Below are 24,427 nucleotides of genomic sequence, written 5' to 3'. Positions count from 1 at the left end.
ATGCTGACTGCCCACGCACATGCTGAAACATATCACATGTTCCAAGATGCCCAGCTCCACCTGTCTTTCCCCTAGCAAAAACACAAATTTTCATCTGATCTACAAAGTCACCATTTTAATGAAAACTAAGAAATGAAACTTCCACCCTACTGTCAAGTTTCTTTACAATTGTCCAAAGTATTAAAGATATGCAAGGGGAGGAAAGGGAACAATTCAAACGGCATAACCTAAAGCTCTTCCAACACAAAGGTGCCTGTGAAAACAAGGTTTAAGTAGTGAGCTACTGCAACCAGAAATCCTCCTACTTGCTGCACTCCTGTGAGTTTGAATCTTATTTGGCCTCACTTAGACACCTGTCCACAGCACCCAAGAAAGAATTTATGCAATTTTGGTGGGTTGCAATGCTGCAAAACCACCCAAGCCTTGCCTCAAGAAGCAAAGCTAGTTACTGAAGAACAGGTTCTGAGCAGGTGATTTGACATAAAATTCCTTTTGGGATTTCTAGCTGGGCAGATAGCTACAAGCATAAAAAACTTGCCTAGAACTGCAGAAGAATTTCTACTCTTTTGTTGTTGTTTTTGTTTGGTTGAGTTTTGTTGTTGTTGGGGTTTTAGTTGATTGTTTTGATTTGTTGTTTTTTCTTTTATTCTTTCAACAGTTTCATTGCCCCACTCTTACTTCCCCAGCACTCTTACCTCTAGGCAGTTGACAAAAAGCAAGTAGAGTTCTTTTTTATCATTTTTCTCTAGGATCTGGTCGTGCTCTACCCGGGACAGGTAGTGCTGCACATCATTCTTTACTTCATTGAAGCTACAGGAAAGAGAAACACTCCCTTACCACAGCTGCAATACTGAGAGCTACTACTCATGTTCTCAATCATGAGCAAACCACCACTAATGTCCATGTGACAGGTGGGGGTCACTCTGGCTCCATCTGGAAGATGGAAAGGCAAGTGTGGTGTGTTCTGCTAGATGCCATCTAGTTTCTGAGACTGCTTTTATCATCAACAGTGGCAAATTTGCCTTTCTAGGCCATAAGTCATCTGATCTATTTCAAGCATCTGACTTAGGAGATGATCACACTTGAGGAACTGCTTTCAGTGCACTGACTGCTAAGGGAGGCTGGAGGAGCTGGTGTGAATGGAGAGGTCTGTGGAGGCAAAATTCATTCCTGAGGAAATGTCTGTGGGTGAGGAGCACTACTCTGCTGATCTAAAGCATATCAATTAGCTGCTCCTAGGTTACCTGAGCCACCCATGTTCAGCACTAGTTTAGGTTAAGAACAGCTAGGGAAACCTTGGCACAGGCTGGTGAGGTGCTTCAACACAAGCCACATGCAAGACAGCCAAGTTGCATAACTAATACAATGGCCCAGGATGAAATTCACCTGTCACAATTCAATTTAAATGAGCAGCATGGAAGTGAGGAGAACAATCAGATTGGTTTGATGAGGTCAGGGGAAACAAAGCTGAACCAGCCCTAGGGTAACCTCCATCCACTGTCTGACTGCTCACCTGTACTTCAAGAGGAGCTTCAGCATGACTGAGCGGATGATGGGAGTTTCATCCACTTCATCATTAAATGGGGACAGAAATTTGGTGTAGATAGCAGGGTGCTCTGTGGAGACAAGATGACCAGTTTGGCAGGTGAGAGGAAGTGGCAAGAGAATCAGCTGCATGAGGCTGAGCATCAGGATCACAATGGGCTCACCTGAACCTTTCAGGAGGCTCCTATCAACAAACAGCAGATTAAGGAGCTCTTGGATCACCTTTGGCTCAGGGGGTTCATTGTCCTTAAAGCACATGGTAGTGACCAAATCTATGAAGAAATTATTGCATCTCTGCCTGAAGAGGGCATTTTTTGCTATGGCATTCCTGGGGGAAAAGTAAAAAAAGCGTTAGGACAGTGTTCAAACGCAGAACCACTTACAGGACAGATGAAGCAAAGCAGACAGGCAAAAGTCACCAGAGTGAGCTGCTCTGCCAGCTTTCCTAAAAGCTGGATTTGTGCAACGCTTCAGTCTAAAAAGGCTGTGCCACATTGCCATTTGTGACCTTGGTTGTCAATGTGATGCAGATACATTTACCGAGAGTTGTTTGCTAAGCTATCACAAAGCAATCCAAGGTGGCAAGCAGTTCCCCTTGTCTGATTCACTCACTGACAGTGCTCCAACTTGACAGAGTTTCCTAACTATGGTTTGTGTCAGTGTGACATGGGCCAAGGAAATTTCCTCCCTTCTTTTGAAACAGTAAACAGAAAATGGACAGGGCCTGCTCTTATTCCAACAAGAGCAGAGTTCCCTCTACCCATTCTGCTCACATGGACCACCTCAGAGTTACAAATCAGTCCCTTCACACAACCAGCCCCAGTGGGAAGCTTCTGCCTTGGAGAGGGTGGAGTACCTGAGCTCCTCGGAGACATCTAAATTAACATCATTCTCCAGGGTAACTCTGCAGTAAGGACAATACATCTGTGCTGGTACTAGCCACCTTCTGATGCACTTCTGACAGAACAGGTGGTGGCACGGCAGGCAGACTGGGTCCTTTGGTTCATTCAGGCAGATGCAACACGGCTCCAGACCACAGCTGTAATTGAGAAACAGCAACAAGCAATTGCTTCAGTGTTGTCTTACCAAAGGCTTTTAATAAGGCTGCTCATCTGCAACTTGACCAGAAGGAGATAACATAAAGACCTGTTGGCTAACTGCTTAGCTTCAAGTGCACCATCAGAGAAGTTATTGCTCTTTACTTGGCTTTCATTGCATTGTATGCAGCACTGCCTTATGCTCAGAAACATGCTGGCAACAGGCAATACTCCTGCTGGACCCTGCAACTTCTCTCAATGTCAGTACCTGTAGAGCCTGTTGCTGACTTCATCCTTACATTGGCACAGTACTTTCATCACTGCAATAAATGTTGGATGAGTCTTCATGTCTGAATTGTGCTGAAAACACTGTGGAGGAAAAGGACAGAGCTAAATGACTCAGCTCTAAAACCTGAGACAAAAGTACACACGATCAGCAGAAGCAAACAGGGAAGAGGTGATCTCAGATCTTTGCTTACCTGGGCAAGACACAAAGTGTATTTTTTCACTACAGTCTCAAATTCTGGCATCAGAGTGTTGATGCCCAGCAGCACATGTTCTACAAACAGAGACATGCAGAAAACCCGGTTCCAGCAGACACTGTGGGGAGGAAAAGGTGATGCCAACGCGTATACTGATGAGCTGAGAGCATGAATGAAAGTGCAGTGTCAGGTCAGCCTCATGATCTCACAGCTTTTCATGCTCACCACCTCAGCAACTGTGCACTTTCCATGCAACTTCTTGCTTTGCCCTTTAGTCAGCAACCCTGCCTTTTGGCAAGGACAAAACATCTAACACAGCAAGGTGATGGCACCAGAGTCTGTCCTGTACACAGCACTGCAGCAGAACTAGGACCATTGCAAAGACCTTCCCACACCTCTAACCTTTATATCAAGAAAGCAATTCTAAAAAAAAAAAAAATTAAATAAAAATCACAACTGACTTCACTTTAGCTTCCCACAGACCTTGTTTAGTTTAACCAGAGTAGCTCTCTGCCCTTGTCTTCCAATAGACAAGACTGCCTTAGATGCAGTGAAGTTCCCCATCTCTCACAGTCTTTAGGGGATGAACTGGGGGGAGAGGGCATTGCTGGTTAACAGGAGCCTAAGGAGAGTTTTAAATAACCCCTGAACCCAGGTGGAATGCACTGGATGATGCTGCCAGATTTTAGGAGAATCTACATGAGATGAGGCTAAATAAGTCAATCTAGTTGGTATTTGATGTGTTGAAGTTGAGCCTGAGTGTTTGGGGTGTTAATTGAGCCTAGTGGGAACCTGAAGAGGTTTGTAAAGTCTTCATCTGAGAAAAGCAGCACTGGAGCAGCTCTCAGCCTGCACTGATACCCTTTTTAACAGCAAGGCAAAAGATCAAGGTTGAGAGTGAGTCAGTCAGTGGTACATACTCGAGTTCTCTGAGCAGCTGATGGCACCGACTCCCACTCCTTTGTGAGCTCTTCTCTTTACAAAGAAACTCAATAGGCATACGAAGGTTCTTCACTTCCCGCAGCCAGACCTCTGGACAGGCTGTCTGCACTTGACTCTCCAGCTCTTCAGCACATACCATGGCAGCTAACACATCTAAAACCTAGAGGCACACACAGGCTGTGAGTGTAACACGACAGCTGCACTGCAGAATCATTTGTGAGCCTTGGGCTCTCAGTTTGGTTTGCTGTAGCATGTGTTCTACCTAGTAATGTTCTAACTGATTATCTTAAGCTCTGGAATCGTCATGCTCATGGCTTGGATCATTAGCACATCCTAATAACTGATGTAAAAAGCAAGGCAAACTATTTTAAAGCCTGCTAGTAACAATGGTAACAGCAAATTATTCCCTGACTTTATGCTTCCCACTTGGCTGTTGCCAAAATCAAAAGGGAGACTGCACATTAGCTGGTTCAGTGAAGACAGAGCTCACTGCTAGAGGGGTGAGGATCACAAAATGCTTGGTAGTGACTTTACCATCTCTGAATATGTCATTCCATATCCTTTCTGCTTAAGGTAGCCAACCACATGGGGGTGTACAGCCAGGATCCTAGAGAAGTTCTGCAAGCGGCTCTTGAATTGATTGTATCCAAGGTGGACCCAAGGCAAGGATGTCTCCTCTCTCCTGGGACATGTGGCCTTCTGCTCCTCTATGCAGGATAAGAAGGCAATTTGCAGACACTGAAAGTTTAGGGAGGAGAAAGAGGAAAAAAAAAAAAAGAAAAGGTTAAAAACCAAAATTCAAATAGAACTTTCACAATTAGTTTTGTCCTGGTAGTTCTGGCAAGATCCACAGTAAGAGGATCAGTAACTTTACAAAGAGCCTTAAATGATGTGTTTTGTAGGTGCTCCTTTGGAAGTGCTTTTCTGAGCAAGGTCTCAGATTTCAGCAGCCATTCAGTGTCAAATGCACCTGCTTTGTGGCTACCTGGCCATTAGTCTGTCTCAGAGGGAGATTTTATCTAAGAAGACAAGATTGATACAGAAGGGAATGTTCACAGGCATCCTGCTCTTCTCTCCAGTTCTTGTTCCAGACACTGACCTGCAGCTCCTCTAGGGAGGACACAGGAATGGTCATGACAATGAAGTCTTTGATATAGCACTGGAAGAGCATCTGCCTTTCTTCCTCAGTCAGAGCAGAGATGTATTTTCCTAGTGCAGTTTTCTGGAAGATATCCACAAACTTCTCAGCTGGGTCTGGAAAATGAGAATGCAGAGAGAAGCCAAATATTAGGAGGAGGCTGGGTTTGACACAGCTTCTGTCCTAAAGAGAACTGACACCTAATTAATCACTGATGCATACAGCACTCCCCTCATTGACAGCACTAACAAGGGACTTGAGGTCAGGCCTTCTCAGCATCAGTGTCATATTTATGGAATCTCACCTTGTTGTTAACTCTTGGCATTTCCACAGCATTTTACACAGAAGGGCATAGAATGTGTGAGAAAGACCAATAGTGAGAAGCACAAAGAAAAGCAAGTTGTGCAAAGCCCTGCTGGCTCACATGGGCACAGGGGGACTGATGGTGACTCCAGAGTCACAGAAATGTAGAGGTATGGTAGTGACAAACCAGAGCTTACAGAGTAAGAGGATGGAGATGCTCAATGTCACAAATTCAAGTCAGGCTCTCACCTTCAGTGTTCTGGATGTATTGAGCTTCCAACCACATCTCATCCAAGTACTCCTTTATTCTCCAGCTGAAAGGCATCTCATTGCCTGCATCAGCAGACACCATCATGTTGTTCTGCACCAGAATTATCTCTGGCTGAGAGCTAGAGGATGAAAAAGATCTTTAATGTCCTGGGCTTTCGCCTGGGAAACACATTCAGAGACACAAAGCTGCAGAAAGCAAGAAATTAGCCCTAGAAGGGAATGAAAGAAGGGGAAAGAACTGAAGGACTCCTGAGTCCAGCTCATCCTGCCAACTGGGTAGCATTAGGACTTACTCAGTAGGCGCTCCCTGGGAACAGAGCTAGAATGGATGACCTGTGGGCTTCAGGAGCTGGGTAAGAAGTGTGAGCATGCCAAGAGCTAGAGAGCAAAGCCCAGGAGTACTGGGATAAAGTAGAAAGAACAGGCTTCTGAAGTCACCAAGAACTGCCCTGCTGCCTTTGGCACAGCACAGGGGAGCAGCCAGCAGCATCTCTCTCCCATGGGGATTTAAAGCCAGCGCTGGACTGGTCCCAGTGCTGCCAGCCAAGCCCTCCTGCTGCTCTCTCCAGTGGCTCACCTGTTCTTACCCACACCGTAAGGGACAGTCAGCAGCTTTGTATCTCTGAAGATGAACATCCACAGGTTTGTCACCCACTTAGCTGCCGGCCTGGCCAGCAGCTCCAGATTGCCATTTCTGTCTATGACAGCAATCAGGAGAGCCAGGAATGGAGTGATCACGTTCTGGACTCGCTTCCACAAGGTGTGCCTTTGGGGGCAGAAAAAGACCAAGAAAGCCAGAGGGAAGGTGAGCAACGATATCAGCAAACCAGGAGGTGGCTGTCCTAAAAACTTGCTGACATTTGCATGTGAGAGTCTTAATCCTACCTCTGTGGGGAAAATAATACCAACAACAACCACCTACATTTTTCTTACTCATGGCTTGCCTGTAATCCTGCTGTTCCACTCCAAGCACTTGTGCATTCTTACACTACTGTTCCAGTCACCCTCCCTCAGGAGCCAGGAGAGGACAAAACTACCTTTGGAGTTTCCAGCCCAGACTGGAGACTGACACTGCAGATAGTCAGGTTACATAAAACTGCTGTCTCTGCTGCACAGTTACCATTTGCAGACTTTTCTGGGAAGCCTGCAGGTTATAAAATACTGCTGCTGTCCTCACCTGAAGGTACCTGCCTCCTGGAGAGCACTGAGGTTGGAAGCCTCTCGAAGCACCCAGTTTTTTGGGTGAAAGGAATTTTCTTCTTGCTTCTTCAAAAGGCTGGAGAGACGAGCCCTTGTTATCTTCAGGAAAAGGGCTAAGAAAGAAGAGGGAACTTGCATGTTCTCTGTTGGCACCAGATCCAGACCCAAGCATCACACCAAGTGCAGCATTTTACAATTGCTTCAATAATTAGCCAACAGGGGAGAAAAATAACAGCCAGAGAAAAAGCCACAACCTGAACTCCAGGGAAAGCCCTACAGACATCAAAGGAGTGACAGACTGGAACACAGACACACACCCCCTTGGCAGATTGCCTAGGAGATCCACCTTGTCTGTGGGTCCCCAGAGAATTAGCTGACACGTTTTGGTGGTCCCCTAGATGCTCAGGGACACGACCTGCAGCCAGGCAGCACATACCTTTGAAATCATCCTCTTTGGACAGAAGGCCAAGGAGAATCTTAATTCGCCTTCTGCTTCGGCTAAGATCTTCCTTTTGGTCCCGCAGCATCCCTACAGCACTTTGTACACAGGTCCTCAGGAGCACAGTGGTGTCCAGGATCTCACCCTTCCAGGCAACAGTGTGAAAACAAGTTAATCACTCTTCACTTTTGCACCTTTGCCCCAACAGATCCCTCTTAAAAATGATTATAGTGCTCTCTAGAAAGGACCTGTCCCCCTGGTGTCGCTTCTCCTGACTTTCCTCCCATCTCAGGCAAATCCAAGTTCTCCTGCTGCTATCAAGTGCATGATGCACATTTTGTGGCCCTTTCAAACTGGCATGAAACACAGCATTTGTATTAAGATAGCACAGAATCATAGAATTCAGTAGTTCAGGGGGAAAAGTGGAAATGATAAATGCAACTAGGGAAAACATTCCCTGCCTGGAGATGCTTAGGCACTGGAGGAGCAAAAGCCACCTGCAGTCCCCCTTGTGCTGGGCCGACCCCAGCTGATGCTATCAGGGGAACACCAGCCAGTCTCAACATGACTGCAGCACAGTGAAGTCCACAGTATGGCTTCAAATGCATAAAGAGCTGGAGTGGCAGGCTCAGAATCACTGTTTTCAGCCTCAGGACGTAGAAACACAAAGCTTCCAAAATAGATTTAAAGATGCAATTGTAAAATGACTAAGGAAGTAGAGAGTCCTTAAAATGGGTCTTAGAAGAGTCTGATTCTTTACTGATGCTGATTTTGTTTGGGCAGTGGGGGGGGAGGATTTTGTGTTTGAGCCTTCAGATTCATGATTCAATATTCCCTATAGATTTCAAAGCAAATGGGGATGCAAAAGATGTGTTGCACCTATGGATGACAAAGAGCAGAGACAGCTAAGAAGCAGCTGGACTGACCTCATAGTGCTCCTGTTCTTCTCCATTCCTAGGCAGAGCTGCAACTAAGGAGCAATATTTTTGTCAGAAAAGAAGCAATACACATCTGCATCAATCAGATAAAGGTTTATTTAGCAACTGCATCCAAGAGCAACAGAGCATCAGTCAAATCCATTATCACCTCCATGAGGAGCTGAGATCCACCTCCCTAAACACAGCTATGGCTGCTTGGGCTTGTCAAGCTTCCTGCAGCAAGAACTGGAAGGAATTTGACACTCGGGGCTAATGCACTGAGCTCTACACAGAATCACAGAATGTTAGAGGTTGGAAGGGACCTTGAGAGATCACCTAGTCCAACCCCTCTGCCAGAGCAGGATCACCTAGAGTAGGTAAACCTGAACCCTGTCAAGCACTAAGGTGAAAGGAAGGGGGGGGAAGGAAGGGAGAGGAATATAAAAAGCCTTTACTAACCTTCCTGCATGCTTAGGTGAACAGATCTACATTCACACAAGTAAGAGATTCTCTCGAGTGATTCCTTGTCAGTAGTCCCTACCATGCAGCATCTGCTGCCTTCTGTGCTGAGACAGAGCTCTCAGGGTGCTGAGCAGTCCAAATACCAACTTTTTTTTTTTTTTTTTTTGGTCAAAATAAGAAAGGGAAACCCACCAAATTAACTTGATGACTCAAAGCTGCAATAACAAACTAAATAAAAATACAAATTGGTAGCCATGTGGTGACCTCCCCAGAAACCGCAAACGTTGAGCAGAAAACATCATTAGATACATTGTACCAGAGCTACGTCCCAGTAGCATCAATCCTGGGCCCAGACCTCTTCCTTTCCCCAGCTCACCTTTGGCTTTTCCCAAATCCTCACAGAAGATCTGGCTGATGGTGAGGTTCTGCAGGGCAGTCATGTCAGAAATCATGTCCTTGGATCTGCGGAGATCATCTATGTGCACCGACTGCCACAGCCCTAAAGGCAGGAAACCAACAAGGAAAAATCATTTCATCTCTGCAACAGGTTCCTCTAGAAGAGCTTCCCAAGAATGACCTTCTGGTACCTGTGGACTGGCAGCTCACATTCAGAGTTCACTTACTCTCATTTCTGGGTGTAGAAAAGGGAAGCAGTAATTCAGCTTTAAAAGTGCTAATGCAGACTACTGGCTGTGCACACTGTCAGGGCTTGGAGGCTCTTAGAACTCACCACACAGAGCAAGAACACCTAAGCACAGACTCAGCTCCCGTCCAGCAGGGCAACAAGCAGCCACTGCAGCTCCCGTCCAGCAGGGCAACAAGCAGCCACTGCAGCTCCCGTCCAGCAGGGCAACAAGCAGCCACTGCAGCTCCCGTCCAGCAGGGCAACAAGCAGCCACTGCAGCTCCCGTCCAGCAGGGCAACAAGCAGCCACTGCAGCTCCCGTCCAGCAGGGCAACAAGCAGCCACTGCAGCTCCCGTCCAGCAGGGCAACAAGCAGCCACTGCAGCTCCCGTCCAGCAGGGCAACAAGCAGCCACTGCAGCTCCCGTCCAGCAGGGCAACAAGCAGCCACTGCAGCTCCCGTCCAGCAGGGCAACAAGCAGCCACTGCAGCTCCCGTCCAGCAGGGCAACAAGCAGCCACTGCAGCTCCCGTCCAGCAGGGCAACAAGCAGCCACTGCAGCTCCCACCCAGCAGGGCAACAAGCAGCCACAGCATCATCTGTTTGTTTACTGCTCTCTAGCTGACTAGAAAGGGGACTTCCCTACTAGTGGGCATGGCAAGTTGTCCTCACAAGGACTCCAAGGTACTGACCCCCTGGGGCAGGCTCTGTGAGTAAGGGATGAAGCTCTGACAACCCCACAGAACACACTGATTCCAGATTTCTGGCTTTAAAAAGGAAAGCAGACAAGAGAAATGTTGCTCTGGTACATGTGCCTGAAGCCAGCTGAAGAGTGAGAGGCAACAAATGGCCAGACCCACCTCCATGGAATCCCACGTAGGATGTTCCTCCTTCCACCCGGGAAAGCTTCATAATAAAGTAAACAAAGACAGAGACTTCTCCCAGGTCCACCTTGTGGATTTCATTAACAACAGTGTATCTACAACAGCAGAGAGGGAACAGGGTTGACAGATCAAGGCCAGACAGAAGCTGATGAATGCTGCAGCCAATGGCAAGGATTTACACTTCAAAGGGGATTATCTGGTAATTTGACCCAGTTTAGTTTGCACTTGGGTTGTGAATTATTATTTGAAACACAATCAGTGCTTCTAGATTTCATTCCACTACAGAACACACAAAGGATTTACACATTCCTGACTCTGAAATCCCCAAAACAGCACTAATCAAACAGGGGTGAGGAGTCAGCAAGAAGAAGAGTTTAGCTGGGAACCACCTCACACTTCACTTACTTGGCTGAGGCAATGAGCTGAGCGTTTTGAGAGCCATCTTCAAAGTCTGTCTGAATAATAAGGACTTTATTTCCTGATGTGGCATCAAGGAAATTCCTGAAGAGTGAAAGGGGGATTTAAAAGAAGTCACTAAGTGTAAAATCAAAACAGTAAAGACTGCAGTAGTCATTCCACATTAGCTTTGGCTGCTGCACGCAGAAGAAGAGATTAAAAAAATCCATCCTATAGGGATGATAGAACTTCAAAAAACCCTCAGTGTGATGGAGCTAACACAGTCTGCACCCAGCCAGCCACTGTTCAGCACAGCATAGCCTCTTGCCTCCTTTTTCTGTATCTGTGGCTCCAAATGTTCTGCCCACCCCGATGACAGCCTGCTCAGAGTAGGGTAATACAAACCCAGACTCACCTGATGCCCTTCAGGAAGGAGTACTCTGTGTCAAACTGCTGCAGGAACAGGATTTGAGGCCTTTCTGCTTTACCCTGCACTTCTCTCTCCAGGCAAGCAGCATCAGCACTGGTGAGGAGCCTCGAGAAGGTGGTGACCTACAAGTGCAAGAAGTATGTTTGGTTTTTGCTCAAAAGTGCAATAGGAAGGCTGTAGAGCCTTGCTCATCGCTGCTCCCAGCTGCTGCTGAGCTGGATTGCACCCCAAAAAGATCCATTTATTTGCCCTCACAGTAGGAAGGAGTCAGCATGGACTGTTCCAGCAATCCAGGGCCACTGCTGGGTAGCTGGACACAATGGCTCTTGGTGCTGCAGTGGGGCAGCTGAGAAGGAGTAGCCAGAGCTTTAAGAAGGTTCTCATGAACCCCTGTAGTGTGCTTTGCCTGCAGTGCTCTGAGAGCAGCATGTCGTGCCCCAAGAGAATGTTGTTTCCATGTGAGGCAGGAGAGGGAGAAATTTTCCATCCAGCCTCAGCTGAAGTTCTTTACCTTTGGTACTCAGCAAAAGTAAACCAGAAACATTCCCAATTAAAGGTCTACAACATTTGTGGCTTAGCTGGGTTAAAACCTTTTGTATCTTTAAGGCCAGAGGTTAACACACAGATATAAGTGTTTGAAGGCTTCTGACAGCTTCTTCTGCACCCAGTAGCCACTTCTGCTGGTTGTGTGAGACTGAGCTACTTTCAAAGTCAAGTGATGCACCATCTGCCCAAATTCACTTAAAAACCCCACTTGGCAGGGAGCCTCAAAAAATTGCTTCATGCACAGGGGAGGTATTAGATTCTTCAGAACGCAACAAGACACCTGCTGGAACACCCAGCCCTGCACATCGGGGCACTAAGCAATGAGGCTGCTACCACATTTACTCAGGTGTAGCCATCAACCAGCCCCAGCAGTGTAAAATAAAATCCTCAGTGCAGGCTGGCAGGGTTTTGAGAGGATCCCACAGGACACTCACCTCTGTGAAGACCATTTGGTACCCAGACCCAGCATGGACATGAGCCCGGAGGAAGTCTGCGAAGGATGTGTGCTGCTGCTGCTTGAAGTAAACCTGGGCCAGAGCATCTGCCAGGAAGGCACCTGGTGAGTTGCAGTGGCGGATCACAGAGTCTGGGGTGGCACAGTTCAGCAGTGCCAGCTGGGCTTCTCTCTTCACACTGGACACCAGTTCACTAGGAGGACACACTGCTTTCAGCCTTTCAGTTGCCTGCAGGACCAGCGAGGCGCAGGTGTCAGAGTGGTACCCCACGAAGACATCCGAAGGGCTGTACTGCTGCTTGCTTATGAAGTGCTCCTCTGCGTTGGCTGAGGTGAACTCGTAGACCCACTTCTTCAGCTCTTTCACAGTTTCTCTTTGCCCCTTATCCAGCACAGTGCTGACATCCAGGTAGTGCTTTTCCAGCCTGTTGATGAGCGGGATGGGGAAGTGCTTATACACCACATCCTTCTCCTCAATGACTATCAAGCGGAACTTGGGGTGTACTCGGCACTTCACCCGGTGGGTGCCCAGCCCCAGATCCACATACTTCTGGCCAGCAAGGTACACGTAGTACTGATTGAGGGCATCATAGAGGCTTTCATAAAGGTTCTGCAAGTTGAGGAGCACAACTATTTGGCCAGTTTCCATGCAGACCTTCACACGGTTGATGTTCCTGCAGATCTGGGTGTACTCTTGGTCCTTAGGGAAACTGGAGCCGAAAATGATTTCTGGCTGTTGGCGGGCAGTGAAAAAGGCTTGCTGGAGGATCTGCAGTGCTGCATAATTCTCAGTCAACACAAGCAGGTACCTGCAATCACCATAATCACCACTGCTGTAAATGTTTTGTCGTACCAGCTCGATTCTACTGACATCATGAGCATGGATTTCTCCTTTCTCTGGTAACCGTGAGGTGAATACTTCCAAGGCATTGACACCATCTTGGCCATCAAAGTTACGAAGAACAACTTCAGCTATGTCTTGAGGTGTGGGGTCACCTTTGGAGCTCTTAGCTAAGGCGAAAAACATCTTTATGAGACTGTAGTAGTCACGTAGACCAAAGAATTCCCTGTCTTGAGCCTTGCAAATGGTCTCATATGCATCTGCAAAGTGACTAAAGTACTGTTCAACCTTCTGCAAAGCCCCTCGTGCTGAGCAACAAATCCCCTTGGCACTTTCTATGAGCTCTTCTTTGCTGGGGTCACCACGGGAGACAAAGATGCCACGGTTCATTTTAGCAGGGTCCAAAGCCCAATTGGAAATCCCAATGAAGCCAACCTTTTTGTGAGGAAGAGGGACATCATCTATGCAGCCATCTTCCAACAGCGGATGTAAAGTCTTCAAGGGCATTTTGGGAGAGTCTTCTGCCAGCCCAATCTCATCCAAAACCACCACTGAGACATATTCCTCCAAGTTCTTCCCTTCCTGGAATCGAGCACAGTGCTTGAAAGTGCCTATGATTCCCTCTGGAGTGGAGAGAGGGCTGCACTGAAAGGATACTAGATGGATCTGCTTCAGTTCCTTGAACAAATCTGAAGAAGCTGCTTGACCCTGCATAGCATCACCCACAATAGTTTTTGCAAGAGATTTGGAGCTCCCAGGCTTCCCAACAAGAAAAAGAGGGATTTTCAACTCAATGCAGATGACCATCATAAAGACATTTTCCTTCAGAGCCAAGTTTCTTGCTATGGTATCTCGGAGGTACACACCATTCAGGAACAAGTCCTGCATCAGGGAGATTTCTTCCAAAATCTTCTTCTGGGTATCATAAGGTTTTGGAAAGGCCTGGCTGATAGTTTTCCTATATTCCTCCTTCTTCTCCAAGGATGCATGATAGCAGACCCCAACTGCCAGCACTAAGGACCAGATAACCTTGTTTCTCTCAACAGTGCTCTTTGGAGCTCTCTTTGCAAGGTATTTCCTCAGCTCCCTCAGCAGGAGGTCGCTGTGCTTGTGAAACCACTTGAAGACTTCCATGCAGCGCTCCACATCCCGCAGGCTGACAAAGCTGCACTCATCCTCCCTCTGCCTCATGTACTGCTGGGAAGCAAAAAGCACATCTGTGACTACCTCTGCTTCACCCTGGCTCATGGGGATGTCCTCAGTGACTCTCTGGACGATCTGTTGGATGTATGTTTTTTCAGTGACGTTGTTGAGCTGCCCAAAATCCCACACTAAGGGGATGATGCTGGGGGGCAGCGCATGGACACGGTACACAAGCTGCCTCAGGGGAATGGATCCAAGCTTATCCTTTGTCTCATCTGCTTTCACACGGTAGCCCAGCCCAGCTAACTCCAGGCGTTGAATCATCCTCGGTGTGTGCTTACGGTAGGGGTTGCAGGCTGCTATGATCTGCAAGCCAGAGCGAGAGGCCAAAGGCTTTCCCTGCACTGTGTGGTCACACAGAGCTTCCTTGATGCTGCTTATAGCCTCCGTGGTGTTGGCTTCATCAAAAAAGAGGACTGTGTCCAGCCCATGCTCCTCTTTGTTGGCTTTAGCGAGGGCTTCTGCTTCTCTGATCTTGGCATAAATCATCTCCGCTGTAGTACCTCCGTGAACTTTCACAAGCTTCATGTTCTCTGCCTTCGTGCAGCTCCTGCGCAGCTGGCAGAGGAACTTCACCAGCCTGGTTTTCCCACAGCCTGTTTCCCCCATGATGACAACTGGGATGTTGCACCTGAACCGCATCTCGATGGCCAGGATTTTCAGCACGTTGTCTGTCGTCAGCTCGTAGGTCTGGTCAGGGTCTACCACCCAGGGGATGCCCAACACCATGCAAAGCCTCTCCAGCTTCTCATGCCGAGGCAACTGATCGAAGGGGACGTTGAAAGGAACCCTTTGGAGCAACAGACCTTTGTACAGCTGCGTGCTCATGATGTTCTTCTTGATAATGCTGCCAGTCAGAGGATTAACAGCATCGACACCATGATGGTGATTAGGCTGGAAGTGAAAACCAATGAACGTCATGGACACACGATCCTCGTTGAAAAACAAGTAAGGGTGAGGCTCGGACTCCCACTTCTTCCGAATGCGGAAAGGGAGAAGATCTTCTTCCGAAACGTTCTCCAGGTTGGAGGCCTGCCTGCCTGAACTCTGATCAGAGATGTTCAGGGAGGGTGTCGCGAAATCCCTCGCCATTAAAATCATGAAAGTGACAACAAAGTTTTTGAAACCCTGCAAAGTGTCCTCGACAAAGTCAGGGTTGCAAAAGACAGAAGCTTCGCAGTCTCTCAGCTGAATGTTGAGAAACCAGGTGAAGTTCCGGAGCTCTGACCAGGAGGGGTCTGTGATGCCACAGTGCAGGAGGAACAGCTGCAGGCATTCTGCTGGGCTCCCTTCCACAGAGTGTGCTTCGTACTGGAACATGTCTAGGTTGAGCCCCTGCTCAAATCTTTTCAGATACTGGAAAGGCCTCTGGAAAGCCTCACTGCAAAATTCCTCCTCATCCATTCCTGGGTCTGAATTATCCCCAGAGCAGTTCCCAAGTGTATGCATTTCCAGTACTTCCTTGGGAGACTTGCATGTTACTTTAGGGAACACATCAATGAAATTGTACTTCTGCCGTGCTGACTTCTGGAATAAAGGAGAAGAACATGTCATCTCAAGGCTGCAGCCTTCATCTTCAGGTTGTTAATCTATTCCTAGCAGCGTTCTTATCCGAAATCAGAGCCCTAACTGACTAACAGCAGCTAGCCTATGTAACCATGACACTTTCACCCCTGTGCATCACTTCCTGCTTAAAGTACACCACAACAATTAATCCTATCTCCTCCTGCAGCCTCCTTCCTGTAGTGTTAGTCCTTTGTTACCTCCAGCCCTTTCCCAGTGCTACCTCAAAAAAAAAATTAAAACAGATGCAGAGACTACATCAGGTTGGAAGGAACCCTCAAAAGTCACTTTGTCCAGCCTCCCTGCAGTCAAGCAGGGACACCTCCAACTAGATCAGGCTGCCCAGGGACACATTGAGTCTGATCTTGAATGCCTCCAGGGACAGGGCCTCAACCACATCCCTGGGCAACCTGCTCCAGCATTTTACCACTCTTTGTGAAGAGCTTCCTCTTGATGTCCAACCTAAATCTACCCTGCTCCAGGTTCAAACCATTGCCCCTCATCCTATCACCACAAGCCCTTCTAACCAGTCCTTCCCTGCCTTCCTACAGGTCTTCAAGTGTTGAAATGTAGCTATAATGTCTCCCTGGAGCCTTCTCTTCTCCAGACTGAACAGCCCCAATTCTCTCAGCCTGTCTTCATACCAGAGGTGTTCTAGCCCTCTGATCATCTTTGTGGTTCTCCTCTGAACCTGCTCTTGTGTTGGGGACCCCAGAGCTGGACACAGTACTCCAGATGAGGTCTCACCAGAGTAAAGTGGCAGAATCACCTCTCTCAATCTGCTGGCCATGCTTCTCTTGATGCAGCCCAGGATGCCATTGTCCTTCTGGGCTGCAGGTGCACACTATTGGCTCATGCCCAGCTTCACCAGCAACCCCAACTCCTTTTCTGCTCTCAAACCCAAGAAATGGTTGTCATTTATCCCTGCCAGTTCCACACACTGTTCTTATAGGCGCATATAAATACTACTTTCAAACATGCAAAGTCACACAAAGAAAATCAGATTTTTGCTTGTGGGTTTTGTGTTTGTTTTGTTGTTGGGTTGGTTTTTTTAATCATTAGTGGCCCATGAGGCTTGGACTAACAAGCCAAGAAAATTACCAACCCAAGAAAACTATCACAGGTATGATTTGCTGTCTAGTTTTAACATCCCTTTGTACAACACCAGGGACATGCTTTGTAGTGGAGATGCACACACAGCACACCTTGACAAGAAACAGAGAAGCCCTATAGTATGTTCACAGTTAAGAGTCTCCACAGCTCATGTGCAGCTGTATACAAACACAGATGCAAAATGCCTGAGAAATTCAGAGCAATCAGGTATTGCTGTGCACATACATGTCTTGTTGCTTGCTTTGGCACTGCTGACACCTCCAGGATTTCAATGATATACAAATGGCACTTCTGTCGCCGCCACATATTGCCATTATTGTCTGTCAGACACTGCAAAACCAACAGCTTGAACAGGAACTCTGGAATTCCAGTTCGTACCTAGCACAAGAAAAGACACAAAGGCATTTTCTTTTTATGCACTCATCATAATTTCACAGAATCATGGAACAGTGGAGGGTGGAAAGGATTTCTGGAGATCACCTCATCCAGCCCCAGCCCTGCCCCAAGCAAGCTCATCTGCAGCAGGTTGCCCAAGCTCATGTCCAGTCAAGGCTTTTAACATCTCCAAGGCTGAGACTCTACAGCTTCTCTGGGCAATCTGTTCTAGAGTTCAAACACCTTGATGATAAGGAGTTCTTTGTGTTACTTTACCCATAACGAGAAAACACATCCTAGAGAAATGGCTTACCAAGAAACAAAAGTTTTAAAGAAGGAACCTCTGCAAAGATCCACATAGCACTTCCAGGATGAGGCAGCAGTGGGAGGGATGTACTTACTGAAGAGGTGATGTCAAAATGGAATATCATGGGTGCTGTCTGGTATTTTTTCTTCTGAAAAGGCAGGAGATATTTTAGCACTTTATCTTCATCCACTTCTGGTTCAATTAGTCTGATGGTTTTCAGAAGCTTTGTACTGTCAGGGTGCTGCTCCTGCAGCCTCTCATGTAGCCTCTTCACATAGAGAGATTTCCCTATTACCATAAAAACCACCAAGAGGATTCATCAATACAGAATACATCATATTAAGGTCATAACAGAAAGAAATCAAATACTTGTCTTCTGAAATCTCAGAACCTTCTTTAAAAGGCCTTCCAGAAGAATTCCAAGAAAGGCATTCCTGCTGGTTAGAGCAGCTGCAGCCTGGAACCAAACCCATAGCTGTTGCTGGCTACTATCCACATGGTTTGTTTTGCTTAGGCTGCCTGAGAAAGGCTTTACTTTTGATGAGGGCCTGAATCTATTTTATCATGTAATTGCTTCTGAAGACAAAACATAGGAGGAGTTGAAGAAGTGAAAAAGAAAGTTGTTGTCAAAGATAAAAGCGCTCTCAGTTTCCCTGTCTTATCCTGCAAGCACTGATGTTGCCAGCCTCTAGGCAAAGCCAATGACTTAGGTTTGTTGTTTGCAGTTGGCTCCAGTTTGCATTTGCTGTTGCCCAGATTAACACAGGGAATGGCAAGACTGTTCCAGGTCCACTGGCTACATCCCATCACACCCTTTATGCTCTGTGTAGTGTAGGAGCTGGCTGTGCTAGCCTTTTTGACTAGATGCTTATGATCTGGACTCCAAACCTGGCAAGGTAAACTACAGAATCACAGAATGGTAGGGATTGGAAGGGACCATCTAGTTCAAGCCCCCTGCTTAAAGCAGGTTCACCTAGACCTGGCTGCACAGGAATGCATCCAGGCAGGCTTTTGAGAGTCACCAGAGAAAGAATTCACAACATCTCTGGGCAGCCTGTTCCAGTGCTCCACCACCCTCAACATGAAGAAGCTTTTCCTTATGCTTCAGTGAGACCCCAACTCTAGACTTCCAACATTTTGCCTGTAGCATCTTACCCACACCAGCTCTTTTGGAGGACACAATCCCCACACACATGTTGCCCTTGAACACAGAGGCAGCTGAGCTTGAAGGCTGAGCCACTCTGTAGTGGTGCTGAAGGTATTGCTGGATTTCTGCTAGTGGCCTCTGGGGTACCATGTGCACTTTGTACTGGCTGAAGACAGAAGGGATGTAGCTGTGCTCCCTCTCGCAGTTGCAGAGGATGACAAGGCGATAGCTGCTGCTGTAGTGCCGCAGGTGCTGGAACAGTTCCTCTGCTTTGTGGCTGACATCGTAGCTCAGCTCATCTGCGTACAGCATGGTGTAAATTTTCTCTCCTCCACCACAGGGAATGAGGCACCTCCTGAGGAAGAGCCCCACCTGCTCAGCAGTGGTCTGAGGAGTGCACAGGAGAACTTCGTCGTAAGTCGGCAGGGGCTCGTTGGGGCTGTTCATGTAGATGGCCAGAGCAGAGGTGAGCAGCTCTGAGCGAGGGCAGGTGATGAGGTTGGGCTGCCCAACATACAGGAAGTCCTGGGGGAAGTCTCTTGTGACATGCTGCCTCTCCCAGCTGGCCAGGTTCTCCAGCTGCTCCCCAAGCCTATCTATATCCAGGCAGTTTGGAAGGAAGCGGCCCATGTTGTGCATGTAGCACTCCCAGATGTACTCCAGCTGTGCAGTCAGGTCCTTCTCTCTATCCAGCATCACTTGGAAGTCAGAAATAGCCTCCCTTGAGCTGGGAGGCCCTTCATTGCTGGAGGTTCTAAGGACATCCTGCTTGGTGCAGTCATTTTTTAGGAATGAGAGCATCATCAGGGCCCCCTGGCTGGGTGTCTCCTGCCCCAGTTCCGTGCACAAATAGACCAACTGCTCAGCAGTGTAGTAGTTCAGGTAGAAGTGCTGGAATCGTTTCTCAGACATGAAATTTTCCCATTTCTCCAGAAAATTCTCCATCGTCTTGCAGAGGCCTGGGAGCACAGCTGCTGTATCTCCTTGCCCTTGCAGCACTGGGATCAGTTCCAAAGAGAAGTCCATATAAACACAGGATTCTGCCTTGGGTGAGCAGTAGACATGGGCAAGCCAGGAGCGGAAGAGCATGTTTCCAGCTGAATAAAGGTCTATAAAGGCCTGAGCAAGTCTTTGGACAACATTGAAAAAAATCTGTGTGGGGATAGAGGAGGGAAAAACTTAAGCTGATTTATTAAGACAAGTCATGGAACCACAGGAAAGACTTTCAATCAAAATAAAGGCTTTGACCCCAAGCCAAGTATGTCAGGTCTTGAATAGTAACAGAAGAATCTTTGTGGCTTCTTAACAGTAGCACCCCCAAGAAGCTAGGAAGGAATCCCCAGCTTGCTACAAAAGAACAGGAACCCTTCTGGCCAGGAACACCTCTACTGCAGCCAAAGGATGAGGCTATCATTGCCCTGTCCAGACTCCAAGCTCAGTTCCACCCAAACAGGGAACCAAAGAGGCAGGAACATCAATCTGCCTGCTATCATTCACCTCCAGCAGCTCAGCTGTCAACCAATCTTCAAAGCTGAGAGTCAGGGCAAAATCCAACCCCAGCCTCAACATCAGTAACACACTGGCTTTGAAATCTGACCTCAGAGAACTTCTCCACCTCCAGGCTTTGCTCTCCCTTTGCTGACATGAGCATCAGTTTGTTCTGCAGTTCACGGAGGTCTGCCAGGGAGTACTTCCATGATGCCTCATCTGCAGAGTTCCCCGGCAGGGTGAAGTGTAGGACGTTGTCCAAAGAGACCTGCCAGAGAACAAGGCATCAGCACTGATGTGCACTGAGATTCTGCTCCCAAGGCAGGGCTGTGCCCAGCAAGAGGGGCACTTAGGAAGCAGCAGCTCCAAAACCAAACTGTTCGGGGGGGAAGAAAAGCCACAGCTCACTTCTGACAGTCACTGACACGCCACAAGTGTTGTCTGCAGGAGGGGTGGAGAAGCCAAGCAGCCTCACCTTCTGGCCATCAGTTGGTGCTTTGAGAACATAAATTCCTCTGCTGTTGATGGCAGCTGCCAGTGACAGTGAGGACAGCTCCACAGAGCCATGGCTCTCCTTCACCATTTTCAGCCACTCCAGGTGTTGAGCTGAAGCACGCTGTGAGAAGGAGACATGGCACAGGAGTAAGGAATCACTCTGACCTGGCACTTCTTTCCAGGATTACACCTGTGCTCAGGACAAACAGCTTGGGCTACCATAAGATTTTTTCAGAGTGGGGAATGCTGTAGCCTGATCTTTCTGGACAGGTGTTCTTTAACACCACCACAGGAGGGTGAACAAAGACCCCACAGTGCTTCAATGCCTCTTGCTATACACTCATGCTTTGCTGCAAAGAACAAGACAGCTCCCAGCCATCTGCCTTCCCTCTCTTGCACTATCATTCAAACTCATGCAAGAGTGAAGCACTGTGCAGTGCTGTGGTGGTTTGGATCTGGGCTAGGGACCAGCCCAACCCAAGTGCTCTGTAGAAATCCATGCTATACCAGTTACAGTTGAATTTTTGTGCCACAGAAACGTGGGATTTTTATTTCCAGCAACAAGAGCTGCTGTGATGTATCTACAAGTGTAATTTGTCCTGTGCAGCCAATCTTACAGCCACTCTTAGAAGCAGAAGCCCAAAAGGATGCAGAGAGGTCCTGCTCCAGCAGAACTCACCAGTTTCTCAGGAATACTCTCATCACTGTCCAGAGCTCGCCACAACTTCTTCAAGCAGCACATGAAGTCCTCAAACCCTGAGTCTTGCTTAAGATCATAGAGCAAGGAAGAGTAGCCATGCACAGCATCATGGAAACATGCCACACGGCCCACATCCATGTCATTCTCCCCAGCAGAGATGGATGCCAAGTCTACAAATACCTTCAGCTCATTCATATCTGCAGTGAGATGAACAAACACCAAGTGAGGCAGCTTCAATGCAATTCCACACCACCACCACTCCACGCACAGAAAAGAACACCTCTGAACAGCACCTCCTGGGCAACTCCCCTCCACTCACCCTGCCAGCAACTTTACTCAGCCTGAACAGCATCCTTGGCCCTGACTTTTCCCTGCACTGCCATCACCAGCAGATTCACACCACATCTCTTAAATGACTGAATAGCAGCAGCTATTGCAATCCTTCTGTGGTGAGTTGAAAATTCCCTCTAACACTGAATTGCCAGACCAGACCAATTGGAAGCAAATGAAGCTGTGTTTACAAGCAAAACTACAATCTATAATGAAATGCAATGAATATGTACGAAATACACAATATTTACATACATTTACCACACCTTCAGACCAAGGCCAGGTGTCAGGCAGAGTGGCTGCTGGGTGAGACTACAGCAGCAAGAGCTGTTTAAAGGGACTGCTGCATGGCATCCCCCCTGACACTGAAAACCCTTAAGAGATGCTTGTAACTAGCAGTACCAGAAGCTGTGAAGGCATAAAGCTGATGGGTCAGGGATATAGCATTCCTTCTGCCCCCACAGAAGCTGGGGGCCTCTAGTACTACCTGCCTAATTCCTGGGTGAGCAGCACACACCTTTCAGTGCTTGCCTGACCCAGCAGACAAACTCTTTCTGTTGAGCCAGCTCCTTCAGACAGCCACGACGCTTCACATTGATCCCCTGCAGCAGCCTCTTGGCATTCACAAGCTCAGAGCTGATGAAATCCAGCTTGTGTGTCTTGTATGCTTTATGATTTTCTACCTACAAAGCAAGCAGAGGAACATCACCTTCTCTTATGAAAGATTACACAAAAGCACTTTGTTTGAACACTTTTGTTTCCTTTTTTTTTTTAATCTCAAATAAGTATTTTGGGACAGGAAATACTTCTTGACAGACTGGGATAGGCTTGCAGGAAGGTTCAGATTTACCCAAGCTTTGCCAAACACTCTGACAGTTACAGAGCTGAAGAAGTAGATACTTACTATGTCCAACAAGTTTTTCAGGACACTGAAGTCACCAGAGAGCTTTAAATTCTCTTTGACGTTGGCAACGATCTTGGCAGCCTCAAAAGCTAAACGCATTTCATGGTACTGCTGGATCTGCTGAAATCGCTGATCAACCCAGGCTCTGTCTTTTCCAGGTCCAAGCCTACAGATTTTATTTAGTTCAGCTTTGAGATCTTCAGACTGATCTCTGAACTCCTGAAAAACTGTGTCAACTGTAGAAAACGTGAGATTTCCAGATCTGAGATCATCATACAGCTTCTCATAGCTCTCAAAACAAGGAGAGATTAGACTGGTGGAAATATTATCAAGATTCAATACAGGAAAAGCAAAGTCCTCATCCTCTTCTGAACTTTCATATTCCTCTGTTGAGCTTCCACCCTCCATTGAAATTTCATACTCTTCTGCTGCCTTCTGTGCAGCTTCCTTCCAGAACTGCTGGAAGATCAGGCTATCCTTAAAACAATGTATTTTCTGGGCAAATTCTTTCAGCTCTGGGCTCAGGCTGTAGTAGGTCTCTGGAGGGTTCTTTTTCACATTCACAATCGTATTTAATCCTTTTGAGTAAAAATCTTCCTTGTATTGAAATGCCACTTCACCTACATCAACTTTAAAAGAGAGAGACAGGTCAGAGACAGATCTCTGTGTGCATCTTCCTTCATCTAATCCTCTGAGTCACAGCATACTACTGGGCATGTGGACCCCTCCAAACACCATCTGATGCATAAGCCCTCAAACTTGAGTTCTCAAATACTCTGGGTTTACTTCCTCCACCCCTCCTCATCCTGGTTGTGGTTTAGAATAAAACCTGTTTACAAAGCCTAGTAATGTTCAAAGAGAACTGTGTTTTCTGAAGTTGCCAGTTTCAAATTGCTCCCCCAGAACACTACCTTTCAGATACTCCTGCACCTTCCTGCACATGCTCAGAAAGGTTCCTATTGCTTTTTTCTCTTCTCTGAGAAGTGCTACTTCTTCTCGCCTCCTCTGCAACAATTCTTTCAGTTCCTTCCAGAGTAGTTTTCTGTCTACAGCTGGCAGGTGCTGGTGCTCTGAAAGAAAGCCCATCTGTAGTCACAAAGCAGATATGTTTTATACCCTGCACCCACAACTCAGGTTTGGATTTGCAGAGTCACAAACACCACTGTGAAATGCAGGCAGCACAAACTGGAGCTCCACAGAAAGGACAAAGGCAGCACTGCTCATGGCAGAAGCACCTAATTAGCAATTACTGATGACTGAAGCAGGTTAACAGAGCAGGCCATCCACCACTAATCAATGATGCTGTAAGCCAGCAATGCCACCTTTGAAGGATGCTCTTACTTATCTCCCAGATATTGATGAACTGTTCCTCATGCTGGAAAACCACTTCCAAGTGTTTCACAAGGATGCTGCCGTTCCAGATGTCATTGCAGGCAGTCTCAAACACAGAGTCTGCTGTGGCCATGATACTCTTTGCTTCACAAGAAAGTTCTTCTAGGAGCTTTGTGTTTGTTCCTGTTCCAGAAACAAAGCATGTAAAACCTACATCAGCCCTGCTTCACAAAACCTAGACAGAAACAAGAACTATTCAATGTCATGATACAGTTCTTCCATTTCCCATTCAAATCCCTACCCAAAAGCCTGGGAACTCACCACACCACCTTCTAACCCCTCAGCATTTTCTGAGCAAAACTAGCCAGGATCTCAGGGGAGCAATTCAGGCACCTTGCCCTACCCAAACCCCAGCATTTTGATCCATTCACATGACAAACACTTCTGCATTTTTGTGTAGCAGTAACTTCCTAGAACTTCTCAGAGAAAGAAGTTGTGCTCTCCAAATCCACTGCCCCTGCAGGTTCAGCAGCCCAATCCAAGTGCTGCAGTGGATTAGCA

The 24,427-nt window shown here is 47.3% G+C and overlaps 1 protein-coding gene across 1 annotated transcript in view; it reads right to left on the bottom strand.

The window, feature by feature from the left end:
- RNF213 (ring finger protein 213) overlaps nucleotides 1–24,427 on the bottom strand; it is a 54,884-nt gene that overhangs the window by 14,564 nt on the left and 15,893 nt on the right. Inside the window, exons 17-45 of the mRNA XM_054394072.1 lie at nucleotides 23,876–24,049; nucleotides 23,446–23,604; nucleotides 22,535–23,163; nucleotides 22,148–22,313; nucleotides 21,280–21,497; nucleotides 20,581–20,721; nucleotides 20,215–20,373; nucleotides 18,626–19,769; nucleotides 17,565–17,758; nucleotides 17,014–17,166; nucleotides 12,049–15,639; nucleotides 11,054–11,190; nucleotides 10,648–10,743; nucleotides 10,219–10,337; nucleotides 9,112–9,234; nucleotides 8,283–8,326; nucleotides 7,354–7,501; nucleotides 6,895–7,030; nucleotides 6,295–6,483; nucleotides 5,697–5,836; nucleotides 5,106–5,260; nucleotides 4,541–4,744; nucleotides 3,985–4,166; nucleotides 3,062–3,182; nucleotides 2,851–2,951; nucleotides 2,402–2,584; nucleotides 1,710–1,873; nucleotides 1,514–1,616; nucleotides 696–810 (exon numbers count right to left, since the gene is read on the bottom strand). Coding sequence (XP_054250047.1) covers nucleotides 696–810; nucleotides 1,514–1,616; nucleotides 1,710–1,873; nucleotides 2,402–2,584; nucleotides 2,851–2,951; nucleotides 3,062–3,182; nucleotides 3,985–4,166; nucleotides 4,541–4,744; nucleotides 5,106–5,260; nucleotides 5,697–5,836; nucleotides 6,295–6,483; nucleotides 6,895–7,030; nucleotides 7,354–7,501; nucleotides 8,283–8,326; nucleotides 9,112–9,234; nucleotides 10,219–10,337; nucleotides 10,648–10,743; nucleotides 11,054–11,190; nucleotides 12,049–15,639; nucleotides 17,014–17,166; nucleotides 17,565–17,758; nucleotides 18,626–19,769; nucleotides 20,215–20,373; nucleotides 20,581–20,721; nucleotides 21,280–21,497; nucleotides 22,148–22,313; nucleotides 22,535–23,163; nucleotides 23,446–23,604; nucleotides 23,876–24,049 — 9,188 coding nt within the window. The remainder of the gene's footprint in view (nucleotides 1–695; nucleotides 811–1,513; nucleotides 1,617–1,709; nucleotides 1,874–2,401; nucleotides 2,585–2,850; nucleotides 2,952–3,061; nucleotides 3,183–3,984; nucleotides 4,167–4,540; nucleotides 4,745–5,105; nucleotides 5,261–5,696; nucleotides 5,837–6,294; nucleotides 6,484–6,894; nucleotides 7,031–7,353; nucleotides 7,502–8,282; nucleotides 8,327–9,111; nucleotides 9,235–10,218; nucleotides 10,338–10,647; nucleotides 10,744–11,053; nucleotides 11,191–12,048; nucleotides 15,640–17,013; nucleotides 17,167–17,564; nucleotides 17,759–18,625; nucleotides 19,770–20,214; nucleotides 20,374–20,580; nucleotides 20,722–21,279; nucleotides 21,498–22,147; nucleotides 22,314–22,534; nucleotides 23,164–23,445; nucleotides 23,605–23,875; nucleotides 24,050–24,427) is intronic.

This window comes from Indicator indicator, chromosome 29, assembly GCF_027791375.1.
Source record: "Indicator indicator isolate 239-I01 chromosome 29, UM_Iind_1.1, whole genome shotgun sequence".
Classification (NCBI taxonomy): domain Eukaryota; kingdom Metazoa; phylum Chordata; class Aves; order Piciformes; family Indicatoridae; genus Indicator; species Indicator indicator.
This window is presented reverse-complemented; position numbering and strand designations above follow the sequence as displayed.